At 44.1% G+C, this 22,484-nt stretch overlaps 1 protein-coding gene across 9 annotated transcripts in view; it reads left to right on the top strand.

Annotated features, from left to right (window-relative positions):
- Positions 1 to 11,767, top strand: part of ptprfa (protein tyrosine phosphatase receptor type Fa) — a 220,305-nt gene extending 208,538 nt beyond the window's left edge. For all 9 annotated transcript variants that reach the window (XM_076279000.1, XM_076279001.1, XM_076279006.1 and 6 more), the window contains 6 exons: positions 2,412 to 2,590; positions 5,715 to 5,841; positions 6,115 to 6,240; positions 8,075 to 8,229; positions 8,369 to 8,504; positions 9,768 to 11,767. In XM_076279000.1, coding sequence (XP_076135115.1) covers positions 2,412 to 2,590; positions 5,715 to 5,841; positions 6,115 to 6,240; positions 8,075 to 8,229; positions 8,369 to 8,504; positions 9,768 to 9,836 — 792 coding nt within the window. In that variant the 3' untranslated portion in view covers positions 9,837 to 11,767. The remainder of the gene's footprint in view (positions 1 to 2,411; positions 2,591 to 5,714; positions 5,842 to 6,114; positions 6,241 to 8,074; positions 8,230 to 8,368; positions 8,505 to 9,767) is intronic.
- Positions 11,768 to 22,484: the final 10,717 nt, after the last annotated feature.

Here is a 22,484-nt window from a genome sequence, read left to right as displayed (position 1 = left end):
ATTTGTCTCCTGATGCAGCGCATTTCACACATGTGGAGGTGTTTGTGTGTGTGTGTGTGTGTGTGTGTGTGTGTGTGTGTGTGTGTGTGTTTCTTCATTAGAACCACACTATATATGCACTCACACACACACACACCTCCCTCAACCTCAGATCTGAGCCCTGCTTTTTTGTTCGCAGCTCATTGATTTACGCACCAATGCAAAAAGTTGTCTCTCCACCTCTGGTAGCCCCTGAAGAGTGGAGCTCAGGCCAAATAAAGCACTCGCCTCTCAGTGTCCTCATTACTGATGCTTAAGAATAAACACCCTCCAAAAAGAAATAAATGAGCATATAAATAAATGAAAATGGTCCGCTGCTCTTGTGGAGGTGGGGGGAATTCCATCTGCTGTGTAACGCACTTAGACGTTTAGTGGGGGAGTGCCGTCACTCATCCTGACTGTCACTGGAGAGTCTTTCGCTCTTTGCTTCCATTTCACCTCACTCTCTCCATCCCTCCTTCTGGGCTCCATCTCTTCATCCTGCCTTTCTTTCCATCCCTCTCTCTGCCCTCTTAACTCTAACCCTCTACCCCTCTATTCCCCTCTCTCTCCATCCCTTTAACTCTCCCTCCATCTCTCCATCCCTCTCTCTCTCCATCTTTGCCTGTGTCTTCGTCTCTCCGTCCACCTGCTGTGAGTGGAGACGCTCGGTCTCCTGCCATCTCAGTCTGTCGGCCATGTTGAGACAGGACTAAGAGCCAGCATCACTAACAGCACAGTGGCTTCGCCATCCCTCCACATCAGTCTCCAGACCAGCCCAAGCCAGGATAGGCCAACTTCCCCAGCTGCTGGGCCTGTGGGGGCAGGGGGGGGGGGGGGGGGTGGATTGGTGAGACAGAGATAGGATTGATCATAAGTGGCGGAGAATTGTGTGTCTGACTGAGGCGAAAGAGAGTGACCACTTTAGCAGTTGTGGCCACTTTGGCCAAGTTCCAATAAAGCGCAATGCCAAATGCCAATAAAGCACATTTTTTATTTCCACTGTAGACAGAGAGGGCAGAGAGCAGTAGTGAGAGATCCAAAAATAGGGATGTGATGGAGAGATGAAGACTGATAGGGAAACATAATTGAGACGGAGAGCCAGTGCATCCAGTCAATAAAGAAAGGAACAAACAAATAAATAAACAAAGCTGAGAATAGCAGTGCTCCCATCCCCATCGTAGTCATCGTCTGCAGGTAGGGTCCCAGTGGGCCTGGAGGCTGAGCTTGTTTTCCAGCAGGCCCAACACCAGACCCCGTCCTCTCAGCCCTCCTGAGGGACGTGTCCCCCCACCCCTCAAACGATGGAGCTCAGACTGCGTCTGCGTCAACAGGATAATTGTAAACTCCAGAGTGGGCATAATTAGGTTGTGATGCCTGCCGTGCTGCAGATTTGTTTCACAAGCATTTCTGAAATTGGCACTAGCGGTTTTTTTGTTTTTTTTGGGGGGGGGGGGCTTTTTTCCCTTGTTCTCTTTGCCTGTCTGTGAGAGCCATATTAGGGTGCCATCAGCAAAAGTATTTGCCTTGTCTTCAGGCTAAGAGGCTTTCACAAGTTCCTCATTTTTAAAGTCTTTTAGGTTTAATTTTTTTGTTTGTTTTTGTCTCTCTACTGCTGGGTTTGGGCATGTGTATCTCTTGCTGCAGCTGTTATGTGTGTGTGTGTGGGGGAGGAGGTTTGTTTCCTCTCTGAAGTCTCTCTGACACTTCAAGTTTTCAGAGACAAGAGTTGTCAGGCGTTTGAAGTGTTGAGGCGCTTAGAGCTGCTGGTTCTTTAAGCTTCAAAATAAGAGGGTAACACCTTTGGACGAGAGGTGTCGACCCGCTCTCTTCGTTTGACAAAAGTGAAGCATCCCTGACTATTTGGATGTCAGTTCTACACTTCTTTTTAGTTTGGTTTTGGCGGAGAAGTCGGGGTGTCACAAAGCTGTCACAATGTCTTTAGAAACCTTCATATTCAATATGCTACTCAGCCCAAAATTGTTGCCTTATGAAGAGATCAGTTCATTGGCTATCTTTGTGTGTGGTTGTCATAGCGAGAAGTGCGTTGTCAACAACAGAGTGGCACCAAAAGTGTCTCTGTATTCATGTATCGCGCAAAAGCACTTCATTCAAAACAGCTTCGCCAGACTATTGCCCTAGAACATAAATATAGCATTTCAGACCAGACTACTGGCTCAATGAATAATGTCAGGGGAATCTGCCAACCCAAATAGCAGTGATACATTTGTGTGCACAAGCCTGGGTACAATATCCTGTGTTTGAGATTCCTAGTTTTATACCTCTCACAAAGCCATTCCCTCTCTCTCTCTCTCTCTCTCTCTCTGTTGCTCACTCATTCTCTCCCTCTCTTTCTGTCTGCTTGTCTCATCGATTTACCTGCACACCCACAGAAGCTGGCCAACTCCAAAGCACATACCTCAAGATTCATCAGTGCCAACCTGCCGTGCAACAAGTTCAAGAACCGGCTGGTCAACATCATGCCCTTCGAGTCCACTCGTGTCTGTCTGCAGCCCATTCGCGGTGTGGAGGGCTCAGACTACATCAATGCCAGCTTCATCGACGGATACAGGTAACACACACACACTCGCTCAAATGTCAACTCGTACACTTATTCACAGACACTTAATCACTCACACACACACACACAGACAGACACACTCTCACATTCACACAGAATAGATTTTTTCTTTTTAAATGCAAGCGATTAAAACATTCAATGAAGGTGAAAATCCTCCATGTTAGAAGATGCCTCAAAGAGTGATAGACTAAAATGGAAGAGTGAGTATCTCTTCATTCTTATCTGTTCCAATCCTCCCCTTCACCAGGGCACGTTTGAGCATTATAACAAAAGAATATGATGTTCATCGACAATGTAAGATTCTAAAATTCCACATAATTTTTTAGTGAAGGCAGGTGTTCTTAGAGCACTCATTCCAGAAGCATTTTAAACTCAGTTGTAAATTCTAAGCGCTGTGGTGTGGCAGTACCTGCTTGAAGGGTTAAGAAGATGTCGTTTCCTGAGAGCGCTGCTGTGTTGCGAATAAGAAGCAAGCGATGCAGCACAGCACAGATCCCCTAACACACACACACACACACACAATGGCAGCTGACAGCCGGGACTTATTGGCCACCGCTGCCGGGGCCGATGCACCACCCCCCTAACACACCCCTCCGCACGCACACACACACACACACACACTCACTCCGCTTACCTTCCATTGTGGCGGGGCTTGTCAGAATGAATTGGCCTTATTGGCAGGAATGTCCATAACTCCTCACCAGTGTCTCAGCCAGATAAATAAATAGCTCCCATTCAGCCAGCCCCTGCTCCCGCTGACAAGTGACGCACACACACACACACACACACACACACACACACACACACACACTCACTCCCCAGGGAAATCAAACGATTACCCATCACAACAAGTTTTTGTGTATGTTAGAGTGTGTGTGTGTGTGTGTGTGTGTGTGTGTGTGTGTGTGTGTGTGTGTGTCTGTGTGTGTACCATTTCCACACTTTCCATAATCTGGAGGCATACATATTCCATCACATAACCACACTCAAACACACAGCCACATAAACACAGTTCCTATGTGAGATAACATACATATTCCAAAGCAGCACAAGCCTGAATATTGGGTCTAACCAGACATGAATAACTAAGTCAGTGTATCTTGTGTGTGTGTGTGTGTGTGTGTGTGTGTGTGTGTTTTGCATGTCTGCATTTATGAGGATTGCGTTAATGATGGATTTAAGGGATGTATGTGCTGAAAATTTATATACATTTGTGTGTATGTACTGTATGTATCAGTGTGTGTCAGTGTGTATGTGTGTGTGTGTGCATGTGTGTGTGTGTGCGCGCGCACATGTGTTTGTGTGTGTTGTGAAGGGATCGGGGGTTGGGAGCTCTGGCACTAAAGTTGCCCCTTATCACATTAACACAGTCACCGCCACCCTGTCGAGACCCCCCACCACTACCACTCACACACACACACACACACACACTCACCCTACACCACCCCCTCCTGTGTAAACACCGTAATTGGCAATAATCCTCAAAGTGATAATGCGCTAATGAACGGCTTTGGAACATTTCTCTCTCTCTCTCTCTCTCTCTCTCTCTCTCTCTCTCTCTCTCTCTCTCTATACCTCCAGCCAGGGGGTGAGGTTGTTATTTGTATCCTGTTGCTTTCCAGAAACCCCTGGGGCGATTCTACCTGACAGAGAGGGGTGAGGGGAGAGAGAAATGCTATATTTCTCTCTCTCCCTCCCTCTCTCTCTCTCTCCCTCCCTCTCTCTCTCTCTCTCTCTCTCTCTCTCTCTCTCTCTCTCTCTTTACTTCTAATTCACCATGTGCTAATTAAGGTTTATAAGGAGCCCTGCATGTGTGTGTGTGTGTGTGTGTGTGTGTGTGTGCGTGTGTGTGTGCGTGTGTGTGTGCGTGTGTGTGTGCGTGTGTGCGTGTGTGTGCGTGCGTGCGTGTGTGTGCGTGCGTGCGTGTGTGTGTTGCCACTGGCACAGCAGTGTGGTGTATTTCAGAGGCTCGTCATTGCCGGCGATGATGAGAATGATGGATAGGTCTGATCTATCCCTCAATCTCCAGACACCACACCCTCCCACCCAGAGGCGTCGGGTCGGGTGGGGTGGGGAGGGCTGAGTTTTGGGAAACTGAACTCATCCATCACCACAAGGGTGCAGCACCCAGCCTGTAGTTGTGTGTGTGTGTGTGTGAGAGAGAGAAAGGGAGAGAGAGAGAGAGAGAGAGGCGGGGGGTGATGGAAGAGGTGCAGGACTTGTCTCGACTCCGCACATGAATGCTCACTGAGCTTATTAAGCCTCTTCAGGCTCACAGTGGCGTTTCTGAGCATGGGGGGGTGCTGAGGGTGCTGTAGCTCTCTACAATACAGACCCCCGTGGTGCGTTTGTCGGCAGCCAATGACCATTTTTGTCACACTGTGTGTGTGTGCGCGCGCCCATCCCCACATCCATGCACGCACACACACACACACACATACACACAGAGACCCCATGCTATGTCTAATCTCTACTTCACACTCTATCCCCCTCCAGCTCTTTGCTCTTAGTTCACCTGCAGCTCTGTGTGTGTGTGTGTTTGAGAGAGAGAGTGAGAGAGAGAAACACAGAGAGGGAGAGAGAGAGAGAAAAAGAGGGAGACCAATTGACTGTGAGAAGTGGAGTATGGCTGCATTTGCAAGTAGGCTGAAAGTTGAGTCTCTCTGGCTCCCCTTCCCCACATAAAGCCACAGTGCCCTCCAGTGTCCACTCGTGGGAACTGCACACTCAGGGCACATCTGCTGTCGTTGGGTGTTTTCCACCCAGCCTCTCGAACTCAGCTGTAGTCAGACACAGCAAACAAGAGCTCGGAGTAGCAGCTGCACTGCCTCCCTTACCCGCAGCACACCAACACACACTCAAGGCAACATCTGCCGAGCTCGACTGGTCAAAAACAACACTACGTGTGCATGTTGTGTGTGTGTGTGTGTGTGTGTGTGTGTGTGTGTGTGTGTGTGTGTGTGTGTGTGTGTGCGCACGCGTGCATGCGTGTGTGTGTGTATGTATGTATGTGTGGAATGTGTATTTGTGTTGTGACTTTTAAGTGTGGGTCATACACAAAGTGTGTGTTGTACATGTGTGTTTCATGCCTCTATTTGTGTGTGTGTGTTGATAGGCAGCAGAAGGCCTACATCGCCACACAGGGCCCCCTGTCCGAGACCACTGAGGACTTCTGGAGAATGCTGTGGGAGCACAACTCCACCATCGTGGTCATGCTGACCAAACTGAGGGAAATGGGCCGCGTGAGTAGACATGAGAACACGCACGCACGCGCACACACACACACGCACAAACACACACACGCACAAACACACACACACACACATACTCTCATCTATTCTGAAAAACATAATCATTTGGCTTATGAGTATAGATGTACACCTACAAATACACAGTTCCTAGATATGCATAGATGTGCATACACACAAGCATGTATAGATATGTATGTTTATGCACACACCACACACACACACCCATTGACTCACAGTGCTCTTTGTGCTCCTAAACCCCTACAGGAGAAGTGCCATCAGTACTGGCCAGCTGAGCGGTCAGCCCGTTACCAGTACTTCGTGGTGGACCCCATGGCCGAATACAACATGCCCCAGTACATCCTGAGGGAGTTCAAGGTCACAGATGCCAGGGTACGTTTTCTGCCCAACTGTGGCCCGGTCTGCACAGGGAACACACACTTCCTCCATCTCTCAGAAACGCATTTGGTCATTCTTGCAATGTCAAGTATATAAGTATAAGTATATATACTCTTTTGATCTCGTGAGGGAAATTTGGTCTCTGCATTTATCCCAATCCGTGAATTAGTGAAACACACTCAGCACACAGTGAGGTGAAGCACACACTAATCCCGGCGCAGTGAGCTGCCTGCAACAACAGCGGCGCTCGGGGAGCAGTGAGGGGTTAGGTGCCTTGCTCAAGGGCATTTCAGCCGCGCCTACTGGTCAGGGTTCAAACCAACAACCCTCCGGTTACAAGTCCGAAGCGCTAACCAGTAGGCCACGGCTGCCCTATGTCAAGTGTTAGTGCAAGTCCAGATGTCGGGAATTTAAGAAGCATATTCCTGGAAAATTCCTGGTTGAAACTCCTAAGAGGTCCTAGAAGTGTTGAAACATTCGTCTGAATTGAATCTACTCTACCACTGCAATGACTTAAAAAGAGCGCTTGAAGTATGGGCATAAGGATGAGATGAGCATGAATATCATTTGTATTTTTATGTGAGATTAAACACAAGGATGTTTGTCTTCGTTTGGTTAGAGTTTAGGCCGAGGAGTTCATAGAGCACCATGGTACATAAGTCTGCTTTGTTCTAGTGTCAGGTAAAGAAATGAAAGAGGCAGACATACTGCAGGAGCCAGCGCAGAGTGGGACACACTGATGAATTAGCTCTCGGAGGGGGGAATTAACCTGATTATGTCGTTTTAGTTGTCTCTGTCATTCTCCACTTTGAATGGGATTCTAGCTGTGCTTGACATTAAAAATTGGGTGTTAAGAGCGGTCTTTGATGCATGTCCTTTGTGTGTGGTGTCGACATGATGTACTTGTGAGGTCTGTCACTCGTTCTTTTAAATAGATCAGTGCTGTTGGAGTCTAGAGATGTCAGTTTTAACCATTATGAGCCATGGTGCATACTTGATGTCTCTCTCTCTCTCTCTCTCTCTCTCTCTCTCTCTCTGTGGTGTTATGACGAACTCTGTGTAGCGTCATAGATTGTGAGCTGCATATTGGACATATTGTATAGGATGCCTATTTTGCGTCACTGAGTAAGGATTAGGCAGACATATCTCCATGTAATTTACAATTTAACGATTGATTGAAGCTTTTTTTGTAGTTTGATGTTACCTGTTGTAGATGTTTGATGTTAGCTGGTGTAGATGTTTGATGTTAGCTGTTGTAGATGTTTGATGTTAGCTGGTGTAGTTGTTTGATGTTAGCTGTTGTAGATGTTTGATGTTAGCTGGTGTAGATGTTTGATGTTAGTTGTTGTAGATGTTTGATGTTACCTGGTGTAGATGTTTGATGTTAGCTGGTGTAGATGTTTGATGTTAGCTGTTGTAGATGTTTGATGTTAGCTGTTGTAGATGTTTGATGTTAGCTGTTGTAGTTGTTTGTTAATTGTTGTAGTTTTTAGATGTTAGTTGTTGTAGTTTTTAGATGTTAGCTGTTGTAGTTTTTAGATGTTAGCTGTTGTAGATGTTTGGTGTTAGTTGTTGCAGTTGTTTGTTAATTGTTGTAGTTTTTAGATGTTAGTTGTTGTAGTTTTTAGATGTTAGCTGTTGTAGTTTTTAGATGTTAGCTGTTGTAGTTTTTAGATGTTAGTTGTTGTAGTTTTTAGATGTTAGCTGTTGTAGTTTTTAGATGTTAGCTGTTGTAGTTTTTAGATGTTAGCTGTTGTAGTTGTTTGGTGTTAGCTGTTGTAGTTGTTTGCATGCTGTAATAACGGATCATCTTAACATTTCTGTGCAGGATGGCCAGTCCAGGACTATTCGCCAGTTCCAGTTCACTGATTGGCCGGAACAGGGCGTGCCAAAAACTGGAGAGGGCTTCATTGACTTCATCGGCCAAGTGCACAAAACCAAGGAACAGTTCGGCCAGGACGGACCAATCACTGTGCACTGCAGGTCAGAGACAGAGTCTGTGTGCATGTGCTTGCTGTGCATCTGAGAGCATAAATGTGTGTGCCTTTCAACTTATGTATACTGACATAGCGTGTTTGTGTGTGTGTGTGTGTGTGCGCGCGCGCGTGTGCTCTCCCTGCAGTGCGGGTGTTGGGCGGACAGGCGTCTTTATCACCCTGAGCATCGTGCTGGAGAGGATGAGATACGAGGGCGTGGTGGACCTCTTCCAGACCGTGAAGACACTGCGCACCCAGAGACCAGCCATGGTGCAGACAGAGGTACGCACACAAGCAACAGTCTATCCATTTATCCCTCTATCCATCTATCTATCTATCTATACATCTCTCTGTCTATCCATCTATCTGTCCATCTCTCTACCTATCCATCTTTCTACATGTTTTGACAACACAAGAACTCTTGTCATGTCAGCAAAGCCTTTGAAATATGAGTTGAAAAAATGTGATGGAGGGGAAAGGCAAGGAGAAAATAGAGAGAGGGGTTCAGAGAGAAAGAAAGAGGTAGAGTAAGACTGATAGAAAGTGGGGGGGGGGGTATGAAGGGAATGAAAGACATGAAAGAAAATAGGAGATGGAGACAAATAGTAGAAGAGAGGGAGGGAGATGGAGAAAACAGGCGGGGAAAGAGGTAGAGGGACACACAGTAGCTTCAGAGACAGACGAGAGGTGTAGCATGGAGGAGATGGAGAGAACAGGCGGGGAAAGGCGTAGAGGGAGACGTAGTAGGCTTCAGAGACAGACGGGGGTGTAGCATGTTCCCGGGCCTGGTTTGTCTAGTCAGCCGTGGAAGGGGTGCGACGGTGAGAGAGACAGCCCCCCCGCTGAGCTCCTGACGCAGGCGAGGCACACTTTCAGTCAAGCTAGCGAGAGCCTTGATGTGTTCACACCGGAGCCCAATGCAGTGTGTCCCGGCAGCACCGCGGGCTGCTGCGCAAAAGAACGCTGCCTCACCAGGAAGCCCGATGTCAGACGAGGCGATTTTTGCTTTTCTGTCTTTTTGTCCTCATTCCGCTTTTCTGTTTTGTTTCTCTCTCCCTCTCTCTGTCCTCTCGCTCTCTCTCCAATTCTCTCTCTCTCTCTCCAATTCTCTCTCTCTCTCTCTCTCCAATTCTCTCTCTCTCTCTCCAATTCTCTCTCTCTCTCCAATTCTCTCTCTCTCTCTCTCCAATTCTCTCTCTCTCTCCAATTCTCTCTCTCTCTCTCTCTCCAATTCTCTCTCTCTCTCTCCAATTCTCTCTCTCCAATTCTCTCTCTCTCTCTCTCCAATTCTCTCTCTCTCTCTCTCTCTCTCCAATTCTCTCTCTCTCTCCAATTCTCTCTCTCTCCAATTCTCTCTCTCTCTCTCTCTCCAATTCTCTCTCTCTCTCTCTCTCTCCAATTCTCTCTCTCTCTCTCTCCAATTCTCTCTCTCTCTCTCTCTCCAATTCTCTCTCTCTCTCTCCAATTCTCTCTCTATCCCACTCTGTCCTCTCGCTCTCTTTCTTTCTCTGTCTCTCTCTCTCTCTCTCTCTGTCTCTCCTGCAGGACCAGTATCAGCTATGTTACCGGGCAGCTCTGGAGTACCTGGGCAGCTTTGATCACTATGCAACGTAACCGCTTCCCCCTTCTACAACAGCACCGGCTTGCCCCCTCTACCCCCATCCTCCTCCAGCCGGGCTTTGGATCTTCTGGCCAACACAACACCCACCCACCCAGCCAGTTCTCTTCCGGAAACTTCTTCTTGGGGGGGGGGGGGGGGGTGGAGTTGAGAGGAGTGGAATAGGAAATGGAAATGAGGAGCACAGGTGATGGTGGGGGTGGCAGGAGCCCCCTCCCCCCACCCCCACCCCCCTTTTCTTGGAGCAACTCCTAAGGACTGGCACAACAAACTTGCTTTATCCTTTACCCCCCACCCTCCCCCGTCACACACCAACACAACAAACAGACAGACCAGAAACAAAGCAAGCTCCCTTAAAAATGAAAAGCCTAACCAGACAAAAAAAAAGGTACCCATTCTGATGTCTCACAATGCACAATGGCTTCCCCTGTTCATGCATCCTGCTGATCATCGGCATTGTTTATGTTGTTCAATAATCCCTGCCATTGCCATTGCCATTACTATCATATTATTATTACTACATAATCTAGATTTTATCATTATTGTTTGGTATTTTTAATCATTTACACTGGTTGTTGTATGTATGTAAGTCTAAGGGGTCTACTTTTTTCCATGGTTATTCATATTTGACTTTTTTGTATGTTTTATTTACTTTTTAATTTTATAGTCATAGCACGGAGGGCATGTGTTTTCGATATGCCCCGGCGTTACTAATATTAACAAACACATACTCAGTGCTGCTACTGATGATTTCTTTATCGTTATCGTCATTATTATTATATCACCTTCTGATTAGCCATTCGCTCATTCGTCTGGGGAAGGGGAACAACCTTTTATAAGCCTTTTCATCTCCTGATACTTTATAGAATGATTATCTATATTAAAAAAAGAGATCAAATGCATACAGTTAGCGGACTTACATAAACTTATTGTTATAAAAGAAAAAACTAAATAGACTAATGAATCTTGAGGACAATGTCGTGTACAGATTCGGGCATTGCTCTCAATAGCTGTAAACTGTGACTTTTTTTTCTCTCTATCTCTTTATCTCTGCGAGCAAGTGTGTCGCTCGAAAGACCTCATCACACACACTGAACGACAGAAGTTTTCTGAGACGGGGGTTTACGTCATGTACCAGTGACGCCTCACATAAATACATTCTCAATACAAACACACACGCCCCAGGTCTTATCCTGGGAAGGAAAGGTTGACCAAAATCCCAAGGACCCAGAGAGAAATCCCTCCCTGGGTTCTGACCCGAGGCAAGGGACCTGGACTCATGTATAGCGCTTAACCTCCTCCTACAGCTTCTGAAGAGTGTTTTTATCTGGCCAAAACAGTATCTCAAATCAATGTATATCGATGATGGCCTGTACCTTTGATCGGAAACACCCTTATTTTTTATTTTATTTTTTATTTTTTATTTGCTATCAATGACCCTCAGATTTACTGGTCTGGTTGTGGTGGAGGGACCGGACCGCCATGGCCAGATCGGGTCGTCCCTGACTCATCGTCCACACGTGGTACTCCGCAACTGCCGTGCTCTTATCTTGCCCCCATTGAGGTACACAAAGGTTCTCCTACAGCCACTTAAGAACCGCAGCACTACAGTGGATGAAGGAGCTCCACGTCCGGAATCAAGAACCAAGCGGAACATTCTTCCCTAGACCAGAAGACCGCAAAAAAAAGAAAAGAAAAAGAAAAACCTGTGGTAAATTTGTTGTACGCGGGGATAAACCGGGGGGCCAAGAAAAATCATTTCACTTTGTGTTTGCATAGTGCCGTAGGGGTCCACTCTGTTGTACATGCAGTCTGTTTTCTATTTGTCAATATGATGACAACCACAATGACGAGAAAAAAACGGTGAGAAAAAATGTTGCAAATACCTTGATGTTAATAAAGTTGAATAAATGGGTTTTGTACAAAATTCCTGTTTCTGGCGCTTTCTGTGATTGTGCTGATTGTGACCTTGGTGTGAGTCCTCTCTCTCCATCATCTCCTTCCCCTCTCTCTCTATTGAATTCTTTCTTCCCTTTGGTCTCTCTGATCTCTCCCCTCTATCCCAGTCTCTCTCCTATGCTCACTCCCCTTCTTGACTTTTCGCTCTTGTCCTCTCTCTCCCTCGTTCACACTCTTCCATGTCCACTATGTTTTCTTTCTCTTTTCTCTTCTCCTGCCTCTTCATCTCCCTCTTATCCCCTCTGTTCTCTCTCTCACACTTCTCCACTTTTTTATCCTCCACTCTTCTCCTCTGTCCCTCTCTCTCTCTCTCTCTCTCGCTTTCTCTCTCGCTTTCTCTCTCTCTACCTTGCCGGTCTGGTCTGGTACCAAGGGGAACAGATGTGTTTGCGGCCCTGTGGTGCCCGTGTCCATGCCTGTGCCCTTGACTGGCTGGCAGCTCTCGTGCCCTGAAGCTCCCGTGCCCTTGCCTGCTCCTGTTCCTACTCCTGCTCCGGGCCCCATGGGTGGAGAGGGGGGTCACTGTGCGGGAGGAGGAGAGGGTGGCCCTGTGCTTAGATAAGCGTGATTGGGGACACGACACGACACGTCAGCAGAGCTTGGTGATTCCGCTCTCGGCGGCACAGATGTTCAGCCTGGACACACTGCAGCTGTTTCAGAGCACTCACGTTTTACCTTCTGTCGTGCACAAAACTTCACTCAGTGGATTTCAGTGGTTTTCAATGTTACTTTGCTTAGTTGCAATACAGTGAATTGTCTGTAGTCTGTATACGCATCTATACCGACATTGAGCAAGGAAAGATGCTGTGTGGTTGTCTTATCTCTGATCTAAAAATAATACTTCACAAATGATTCTTATTATTTCGCCATGATAAAGGGCTTATTGTTTTCCTTAGCATTTATTTTGTATAATAGTCAGCATTTATTCATATGAAACTATAATAAAATAGATGCCTTGAACTCAAAATGGAGGCCTTCAGGCCTTCACACATACTGCATGACATGAAATTGCAATGTGAAAAATTCACACACTAAGTAGACATACTCTACAATTACATTTCTTTTTTTAATATTTCACACTGGTTTTGTGTACAACTGTCAATGATATCCTTAGTATGATGGTATCATCTAGCAGTAAGATAATTTGATGTCACCAAGAAAAAATTTTTAGGGCACACCCACCGTTGAGAGATAACAACCGGGGAAGTTTCACAATGGCATTCAAAGCTCGAGGCAGTACCATGACAGGGTCAGACAATATTGTAGGGTGACAATTGGTAATGTCACTTTGGTTTGTTCAGTAAATGTGTAGCTTTTGTGACATTGAACATGACAGACATCCATCAATCAATCAATCACACCAACAGCACTTCGAACAATACAATAGATTGCATTTGTTGTCACTGTACATTTCCAGTACCACATTTGCTCTGCAGCCCTTAAACAGCATCAAATCAAGGTAACACAAAAATAGCTCACTAGATGTACCACATAGTGCAAAATATGACCTGACCGCCACTCAGTCCTGCACATTCTCTCCACCGAAATAAATCACGCTTTGTCTCCATCCCCTACTCTTGCAACTCATGTAAGTGAGTGTGTGCGTGCTTGTGAGTGTGTTTGTGTGCGTGGGGGGGGGTACCAGTGTGTGTGCATGCGGGGGGGGGGGGTGTATGTGTGTGTGTGTGTGTGTGCTACAATGTGAGTGGGCATGTGTTCACTTGTGAGTGTGTGCACATGTTAATGTATGTGTTTGTGCAGTTAATGAATGTGTTTTTGTGTGTGCGTGTGTTTGTGTGCAGTTTATGAATGGGAAGGGGGGTTGTGTGTGCGCTTGTTCATGTGTGTGTTTGTGTGCAGTTTATGAATGGGGGGGGGGGGGGGGGTGTGCATGTGTTTGTGCAGTTAATGAATATGTGTGTGGTGGGGGGGGGGGGGGTATATTCATATTCAGGTATATTCATTTCTAATAAACAAGACTGAAAAGTGGGTGAGTAAGAAGATTCAAAAAATAAAATAAAAATGTATAAAGTGGCAAATGCAAAAAAACATTGAGGAGGTGTCAGCTGAACACATCATGAGGGAGTGAAGTGACAGTTCAGCATCCTGATGGTTTGTGGATAGAAACTGTATCTGTATCCACTGGTACAGGCCCGAATACTCTTTTACCTTCTACTAAATGGCATGAGGGTGAAGAGCCTCATCTATCCTTTGCAGCTTGGAAGTGTTCCCTTTCAGTGAATATAGTATGTTTCATGATTCCTAACTTTCTAACTCTTGCAGTGGGTTGCGGACCAACCATTCACGGACATGTAGGTTACGAAATACATGAATGATGATTTTATTCAGTGTGAAATTGACACGTTAGGGTAACCATAATGTTGATGGCAGAAAGTGCATTGTTATACAATACAAATCATGACTGTAAAGATTCTGTTTAGAATAAGTGCTGCTGAGTGCCAGGCTTAGAGGTTGCAAGATCTATTAACCTGATTCCCTCCCTTGATCATCAAGCGATTGGGACAGGAGACACTCAGAAGGATTTCAAAATATTACTACAGGGTCACTAAAGCAAACCGTCAAAGTTCTAAACACCCTTCACTTCCATTCAGCCTGGGCCCCTATTGTTAGATGCCCAAGTAGGCTAATTACATTTAGGGACAAAATGACAAAAGTCTGTTCAGTATTAGCAGCTTTTTACCTTAAAAGTAATGTTTGATGCAATTTTGATGGTGCATCAACTCTCTGCAGTAGCCTAATGCACTCCATTTGCAAACTGCCAGAAAACAACACAGAAGAAGAAGGGCCAGACAGAGCATAGTATTACATAGTATAACATTGAGTCCCACCTGTGCAAGAGCCCAACATTGAGTCAACTGTGTGTAGGAGCCATAACCAGCATCCAAGAGCCAAGCCCTGGCCGTGGGAAACCACAAATAAACAAAACTTAACTGAGTCATCATCATTACAATATTTATATCTTCAAAACTACTGTTGAAGCAAAAGTTGAACATTTCTCAACTTTTTGATGGAGGTGATGGGAGCAAAGCAACGCAATAGAACCACAATTCACTTCGGAAACGGATGACGTAAGCCCATGTAAAGTGAAGGAGATGAGAAGTTGAGAAATTTTCAATTTTGCTGCACCGACGGACAGCAACGCAAGGGACCAGCCAATCAAATTAAGGTTATGCTTCAAGGTTTACACCCTAGTCAGGGATGGATTACTGCACGGGCCTACCAGGCCCAGGGGCCCAAGGGGTCAGGGGGCCCTGAAGCCCAAGCCTTTGCATGGAATCATTGCCTCAATATCAACAAATCAGGATGTAGGCTATGAATCTGATTGAATTTAATATTGGCCATCCCCAAAATGCACCAGAATACAGAAAATCACATCAAACAAATTAAAACATTTCTGGGGGAGGACCCCTAAACCCCCCCTCCCACATATACGACAATTAGTGGGGGGTCCTTAATACATCTGGGCCCATGGGGCCCGAAAGTTCATAATCCGCCCATGACCCTAGTACACACCCCCGACTGTGTGGAAAACCCACCGGCATGCAGAAACACATTGCAATTGGCTGCTAAAGTCCAGGACGGTGACAATGAGTTAGCTCAGTCGGAAAGCCTAGCCAAAGTCCTTTTAGGCAAGTCCCTCCACTCGCACAAAGACGCACAAATGTAACTCCATATTTAACAGCAAGGCCTATACTTTTCTGGAAATGTAAAGAAACAGGTGCCTGAATTCTCTTCAACAAGCCCCAATCAAGTGTGCTGAGTGTGCTGGCTGTGGCAGTCTGTTAGTGTTTCTCACTCAGACTGGCACACAGACAGCGAAGCTGACTGTTCCCATTGGCACTAGTCATCACCGTCCAATGTGTCAAATCTGCTGACATTGAGTGTCATCTCTGACTCTTGAGTGAAAAGGGGCCTTTAAAGAGGTTTGCTGCTTTAAAGCCGCAATGCATAGTCACTAGGCTGATTGTTGAGGATGACACGTACATGGTTAACAGAGTGAGGAGATTCTGAACAGAGTTGAGGACATTAAGAGAAGCCCAGCATGAAATCCACTCACTCCCTTAAACTTGATGGCCATAATGATGCTAAAACTTACCCAATGAAAAGATTGTGTTCATCTTTTGCTTTACCTCCCCTTGTCTTGGATTCACATTGTTTATATTTGTATATTTTGTGTATATTTGCCTGCATCTATTTTCATTATTATTATTTGTTTCACATGAACAAATGTTCCTTTGAAGCAGAGAAATGGAAAAACATGAAATGTTAAATGATAGATAAACCTAATTTATCATACATATATTTTTTTCTACAAATATTTTATTTACTTTTAAGAGGAATTATAAACCATATACTTTCAACGTGTCTTGGCAGGGACAGGTATCTAAGTCTCATTACCTCACCACAGGTGTGCCTCAGGGATCAGTATTAGGACCCTTGCTTTTCTCTATTTACACCACTTCCTTAGGTGATACCATTCGCTCCCATGGATTTGACTATCACTGTTATGCAGACGACACTCAACTTTACCTGTCTTTCCCACCTGATGACTCTAGTGTTTCCCACCGGATTTCTGCATGCCTTAAGGATATTTCAGCCTGGATGAAAGATCGGCACCTTCAGCTTAATCTCTCAAAAACAGAGTTTTTGGTGTTTCCAGCTAAAACAGCTATTCCCCAACAGATTAACATCCAGCTTGACTCAACTTCACTGACCCCAACTAGATCGGCACGAAACTTGGGCGTTGTAATTGATGACCGACTTAACTTCTCTGAGCATATAGCTTCTATTGCAAAATCATGTCGGTTTATGCTTTACAACATTAGGAAGATCAGACCTTATCTGACACAAGATTCCACACAACTTCTTGTTCTCTAAGCTGGACTATTGTAATTCACTATTAGCTGGCTTACCCGCTTGTGTAACAAGATCATTACAGCTGATTCAGAATGCTGGAGCACGCCTGGTCTTCAATCAGCCAAAAAGGACACATGTAACTCCTCTCCTAGTTACTCTCCATTGGCTCCCTATAGTAGCCAGAATTACATTTAAATCTCTCACTTTGGCCTATAGGACACTAACTAGATCTGCTCCTAGTTATTTTAATTCAATAATCAAGCCTTACATACCCAACCGCCCACTGCGGTCTTCTGGTGAGCGCATGTTGTGTTGACCAGTCATGAAAACTGGGTCTAATTCCAGACTCTTTTCTTCAGTGTTTCCATGTTGGTGGAATGAATTGCCCAGTGCTCTCCGTTCCTGTGGTAGTTTTGGGTCGTTTAAGAGGGGTCTAAAGACATTCCTATTCAACATATACTTAGTTGTTTAAGCGCTTATGTGTTATGGTTTGTATAATGTTGTTTTATTTTAATTGGGCTGTTAATTAATTTGACATTATTGTTTATTATTGATATTCTCCTTAATGTAGTCTTAGCATGTTATTGTTTTTATATTATTGATTGAATGGACATTATTGTTTATTATTGCCTTTCCCCTTTTTTTCCCATTGCTTTTTTTATTAGGCTATTGATTGAATTGATATTATTGTGTACTATAACTATTATCCTTACTATACTTGACCTACATTCTAATCTGTTCCCTGTTCAATTTTAAATATTATTATGTTGTTTTGTATTTATGTGTCGCTTTGGACAAAGGCGTCTGCTAAATCCATAACCATAACCATAACCATAACCATATATTTTTGCACCCCTAGTTACAGTATTGCAGCAATTTGCTAGCAAGGTCTACCACTATCTCTTTACATGTAAATAAAACAATGAATACTGTACTAATATAGCACCCTTGAAGTCTGCACCTGGTTGATATTTTCTTGTCATTCCTCTTTTACTTAGATGTGCACATTTCTTGTGCTTTGTGAATTTCTTGCTTTGTAATGTGCACCGAATCAAGGGATGAATAAAACAAAAATCTGTTCTCTATAGCTTACTTTAATCTATTTGAAGAGCAGTTAACTAAACTGGAAGGGGTTGAGTGTAGCAGGTGCTACTGCAAGGCAAACTGCAAAAAGTCCAAAAAGAGCCCATTTGTATTGTTTCATTATGCCCTCAGTGCGTTCACAGAACGCAAACACAAGCAGATCATTTCAACATATTTCCTTCATGTGTAAACTTATGTCCACTCATCTTCTCCCTATTTTCACATGCCTTTTGTGAGGGGTATATGCCTATAAATGTGAGTTCACTAATTCTTCCATACATGTCATTTAACATTGTCTGTCTTGCCTCTGTTTAGCCCTGAGCTAACCCTATAACCTACCTTAAAATAATTGTTATACTTAGATGCCCCTGACTTCCATCTGGTATAGCATGGCTTAATTATGCCAAATGGATTTGTGTGCTTCTGATTATTTCTAGCTTTCTAGGGCATCTCACAAACCAATCTGCACATTCTGTTATTGGCTTCTGCTGGTTTGCATTTGGCTGATAAGTATATAATCAGTGTTGCCCATGGCTTGTTAACGCCACTGTGATTGCCCTATCTTTGACATTGTGTAATTTGAAAAGTTAAGTACATAAGGGTAGCTTGATGGAGCAAAATGGTTGCAGCTCTTCTTTGGCATTTTTGTTTTCCCCTCGGTTTTCTGTATAAAGGGTTTAATTAGTTTTAAAACATTATCTAAAATGTGTTCTTGAATGGTAATTATTTTGTCCATTATCCCAGAACTGATGGGGTAAATCAATATAAGTGCATCTGAGTTCTGAAAAGGATGCAAAATGGTCTTGTATGCTATTAATGAATATGAATATGTGCAGTGTCTGGAATTAATTATTAGCTGATGATATAGATTGATAAGGAGATTTGTAGTCATAGTATCACTAATAGTCCAATATCACTAAATGTTTGGCCTATCGGGTTTGATGAATGTTCCATCATTTCCACGCACACACACACACACACGACACATTGTTACCTCAAATACACACGTGGGAACCTGCAGAGCAAACATATTAATGGCAGAATGCAGCTGGCTGAGTTGACTCCCATCTCTCTCTCTCTCACACATTTGCATTCTTTATTTGGATTAGAAGATAAGCATATATCATGGCATAATCCAAATGTGATTGAAAGGTGTACAACAGCAGCCAATATCCAGTCCATTATGCACATTAGGGGTAAAGGTGGCACCTACGCCTCCATATGTAGAGGCTACCAATTACTGCTGATACAGAGCAATATCTTGTCAGTTTCTTGGCCTTGTTCTTATGTAGTCCGCAGATCTGCAGGCCTCTTACACACATCTTGTGCACATGGCCTAAACTACCAAAAATGAGGGCAATGATTTTACAGGAGTAGCCAGAACACACACACACACACACACACACACACAAACACACACACACACACACACACACACACACTCTCTCTCTCTCTGACACATGTCCCTCTTTGTTGTTACCTCAAATACACACAATATGTTAATAGACCCCCAATAATAATGTCCATTGCTATGTTCTATCACACCCCCCTGTTAGTGCTGACCCATCCTAACTTTGCCAGCTTGATGCTTCCACATGCCAGCTAGCTCATGCAACAGAACTTTGCTGCTTGATATCTTTGCACTTTGCCAGCTATTTAAATCAGGGCCCTAGTGTCTTGTGACCAGAGCCTTGCCAATTCTACTTCCCAAACATATTCAAACATACAGTACACAGAAACAGAACTTTGCTGCTTGATATCTTTGCACTTTCCCAGCTATTTAAATCAGGGCCCTAGTGTCTTGTGACCAGAGCCTTGCCAATTTGTCTCTTAAACATACAGTACACAGAACCAGAACTTTGGGGATCTGTGTTCCTTGTTGGCTTATTTACATAATTACCAAAATACACCAGTAGGGGGCACTAAGATGCATGTAAGAGCAGAGGCGTATATTTAGACACAGTATAAAACAGCTCTGTACAAGAGTATATGCAAGAAAAGGTATAGCCAGAGACTTTCTAATGAGGAGACACAGCACTCAAAAAATCCTTCATAGAAATGCATGGGGCTAGTTTGTAACGCCAATATGGCCGTTGTCTACACATATCCCACCCATTCCTCGGCAAAACTTCGACATGTGAGTACATTGAGCCAATCATGTGGTGTGATGTGAATACAATGAGCCAATCATTTGGTGTGTTGTGAAGACATCGTGCCAATCATGTGTTGTGAACTCGCCGCTGGAGCAAGATTGGTGTCGTGAAGCCTTGCGCACGCACATTTCTGCCGAATAGGATGCCCGATGAGGGCCCAAAAAGCGTTGCAATATGGCCGCCGAGTGGAGGGACTTGCCTAAAAGGACTTTAGCCTATGCCAAACCCATAAAACTGAAATACTGTTATGTGAGGAGTGTACTGACAGATATAATCTATGGAGTTTATTAAAAAATTCTGAATTTGTGAAATGCATTAAATAATAAATTCCTCAGTAACACCGGTCAGTTGCATTTTTAATGCTGCAAGGCTCTCATACTGACTTAGAAATAATCTGTCCATTTATACATCTAGGCTGGACTATGTAACTCTCTGTATTTAGGTCTGAACCAATCTAACCTTGCTAGACTTCAATTAGTCCAAAATGCAGCAGGCTTCTTACTGGAACTTATGCACATTCAGTCCTGTGCTAGCCCAAATCCACTGGTTGTCAAAAAAGAAATAGAAATATTAACTGCCACCTTTAACTTCACAGTATTTTGCTCTAGGCCTTTAGTAGTAATAGTAGTTTTGGTAACTGTATCTTCTTTTAGCTACAATTATAATCAGTTTATCATTATCAGTACTATTATTTTTTGTATTTTTATTTATTTTTTTTGTCACTTATATTTTTGTTTTTATTACTATATTTATTTTATTTCTGTGAGCACCTTGGGTCAATTGTATTGCGTTTAAGTGTGCTATATAAATAAACGTGACTTGACTTGACTTTACTAACCTATAATCAGTCAGATGTTAAATCACAACAAGAATTCTAAAAAAAAGAGAAAACTTTATGTTGTCTTTCACCATGACAACTCTAGAATTTAGAACACCAGTAGGATTCTACTTTGCAACATGGTCCGGTTCTATGTTTCATTCACTGCCAGCACTGCGAAAGAGTAAGATGTCTTCTGATATTGTAATGGATGAAATGATGGATCTTCACAATGACCAGTCACCCATTCATTTGAAGATGACCAGTCAAAAGAAATACAAACCTCGGCCGTATAGTCGCCCGTCGACTAAAGGTTCATCTTCAGCATCTGCTGACCTCAACACCTTGAGGAAGGAGAGGGCACTGGTGCTCTTGTCACTGATACCCTCTGACAAGAGGAAGAAAATCGGTCTCGAACTGAGACCAACTCAAACAGCACTAACACTGAGAAGTGTAGATCAGCTGGTCAGTCACACACATTCCCATTTATATTTTGGAATGTTGTTGAAAATGACACCTATCAGTCCGTCTGGTGGAGTGCTGATGGAACTGCCGTGGTTATCCACGAGATGTTCATTGCTGAAATACTTGAAAGGGATGTGATTGATTGTAAATTCGGCACAAAGAGCATCAAGAACTTCTATCGGCAGCTTAAGCTGTATGGATTTACCAGGCCTGGAGTTAACCTAGAAAACCATGGAAATCTCAGCATGGACGTCACTGCCAAAAAGGTCAAGGTACGTATCCCTACTTTAGCACAACGTTGAGTTAAACAGAATTATTACATTCTGCTTAGTCATTAAGCAAATTCATGAAAAAAAAGGTAAGTTGGAAGAATTTGAGTGCTCACCAACTGTCTTTCACCTTCCACCCATCTCCCTTTTTCCCACCATACAGGTGTTTGCCAATCCTTACTTCCAGAGGGGGTGTGAGAACCTCCTGGCCCAGCTGAAGCGGCACGTAAGGACCAAAGCTACTGAAACATCTCCAGTGGCTGACGCGGAAATCTGTAAAGCTTCTGGACATGGTTGCAAGCTGACTGATGAAATGGTCAGCCCAACCTCCCGCAGACCTGCGATCCAATGCCATGACAGGACCCTACTTGGCCCCAGCCTTGGCCTGTCTCTCATGCTGGCCGCTTTGGAGAGCAAGAGAAGGGCCTTGATGGATTTCCTTCAGATGAATAGTGTCAACTCAGCAGGTCCATCAACTTCCGGTGACATCAACAGCATCAGTGGAACACATGAGGCCAATAATAACCCCCATTCCTTCAATAAATCAACAGTTACTTTATGTATATGACTCATTGCACCATTCTGAGCTTTAACTACACTACATTGTGAGATAATGTGGTAAGCCTACAATGAATGACAAACAAAACGCAATGACACAAAAAAAACACACACATTAGACACAAGAGTTGGTAGAAAACTCTGTTAGTGCAGCTGTGTGAAAAAATATGTTATGAGAACGGCTTTAAATGAGAGGCAGGCCAAGGAAGAACGTTTTTTTAAAGGAAGCCAAGGGTAAGGTAAGGTATATGGAGAACTTAGTAGGTCTATTTAAGAAAGTTAATTACCTATCAATCAGACATGTGTAGATTTAGCCTAGGCTACTACGTTTCATGATGCAATGCAGCAGTGTAGTCTATGTGGGAGAATAATAATAATAAATACATTTAAAAAAAAAAGACATGTAGACAGTTAATTGATACGTGCCGTGAGCTGCAGGGCGTGGTTAAAACAAAAAGGCAT

The sequence above is a fragment of the Alosa pseudoharengus genome, unplaced genomic scaffold, assembly GCF_046254945.1.
Source record: "Alosa pseudoharengus isolate Yale_2024_CS ecotype anadromous, Long Island Sound unplaced genomic scaffold, YU_APseudo_1.1 YU_APseudo_1.1_scf_11, whole genome shotgun sequence".
NCBI lineage: Eukaryota > Metazoa > Chordata > Actinopteri > Clupeiformes > Clupeidae > Alosa > Alosa pseudoharengus.
This window is presented reverse-complemented; position numbering and strand designations above follow the sequence as displayed.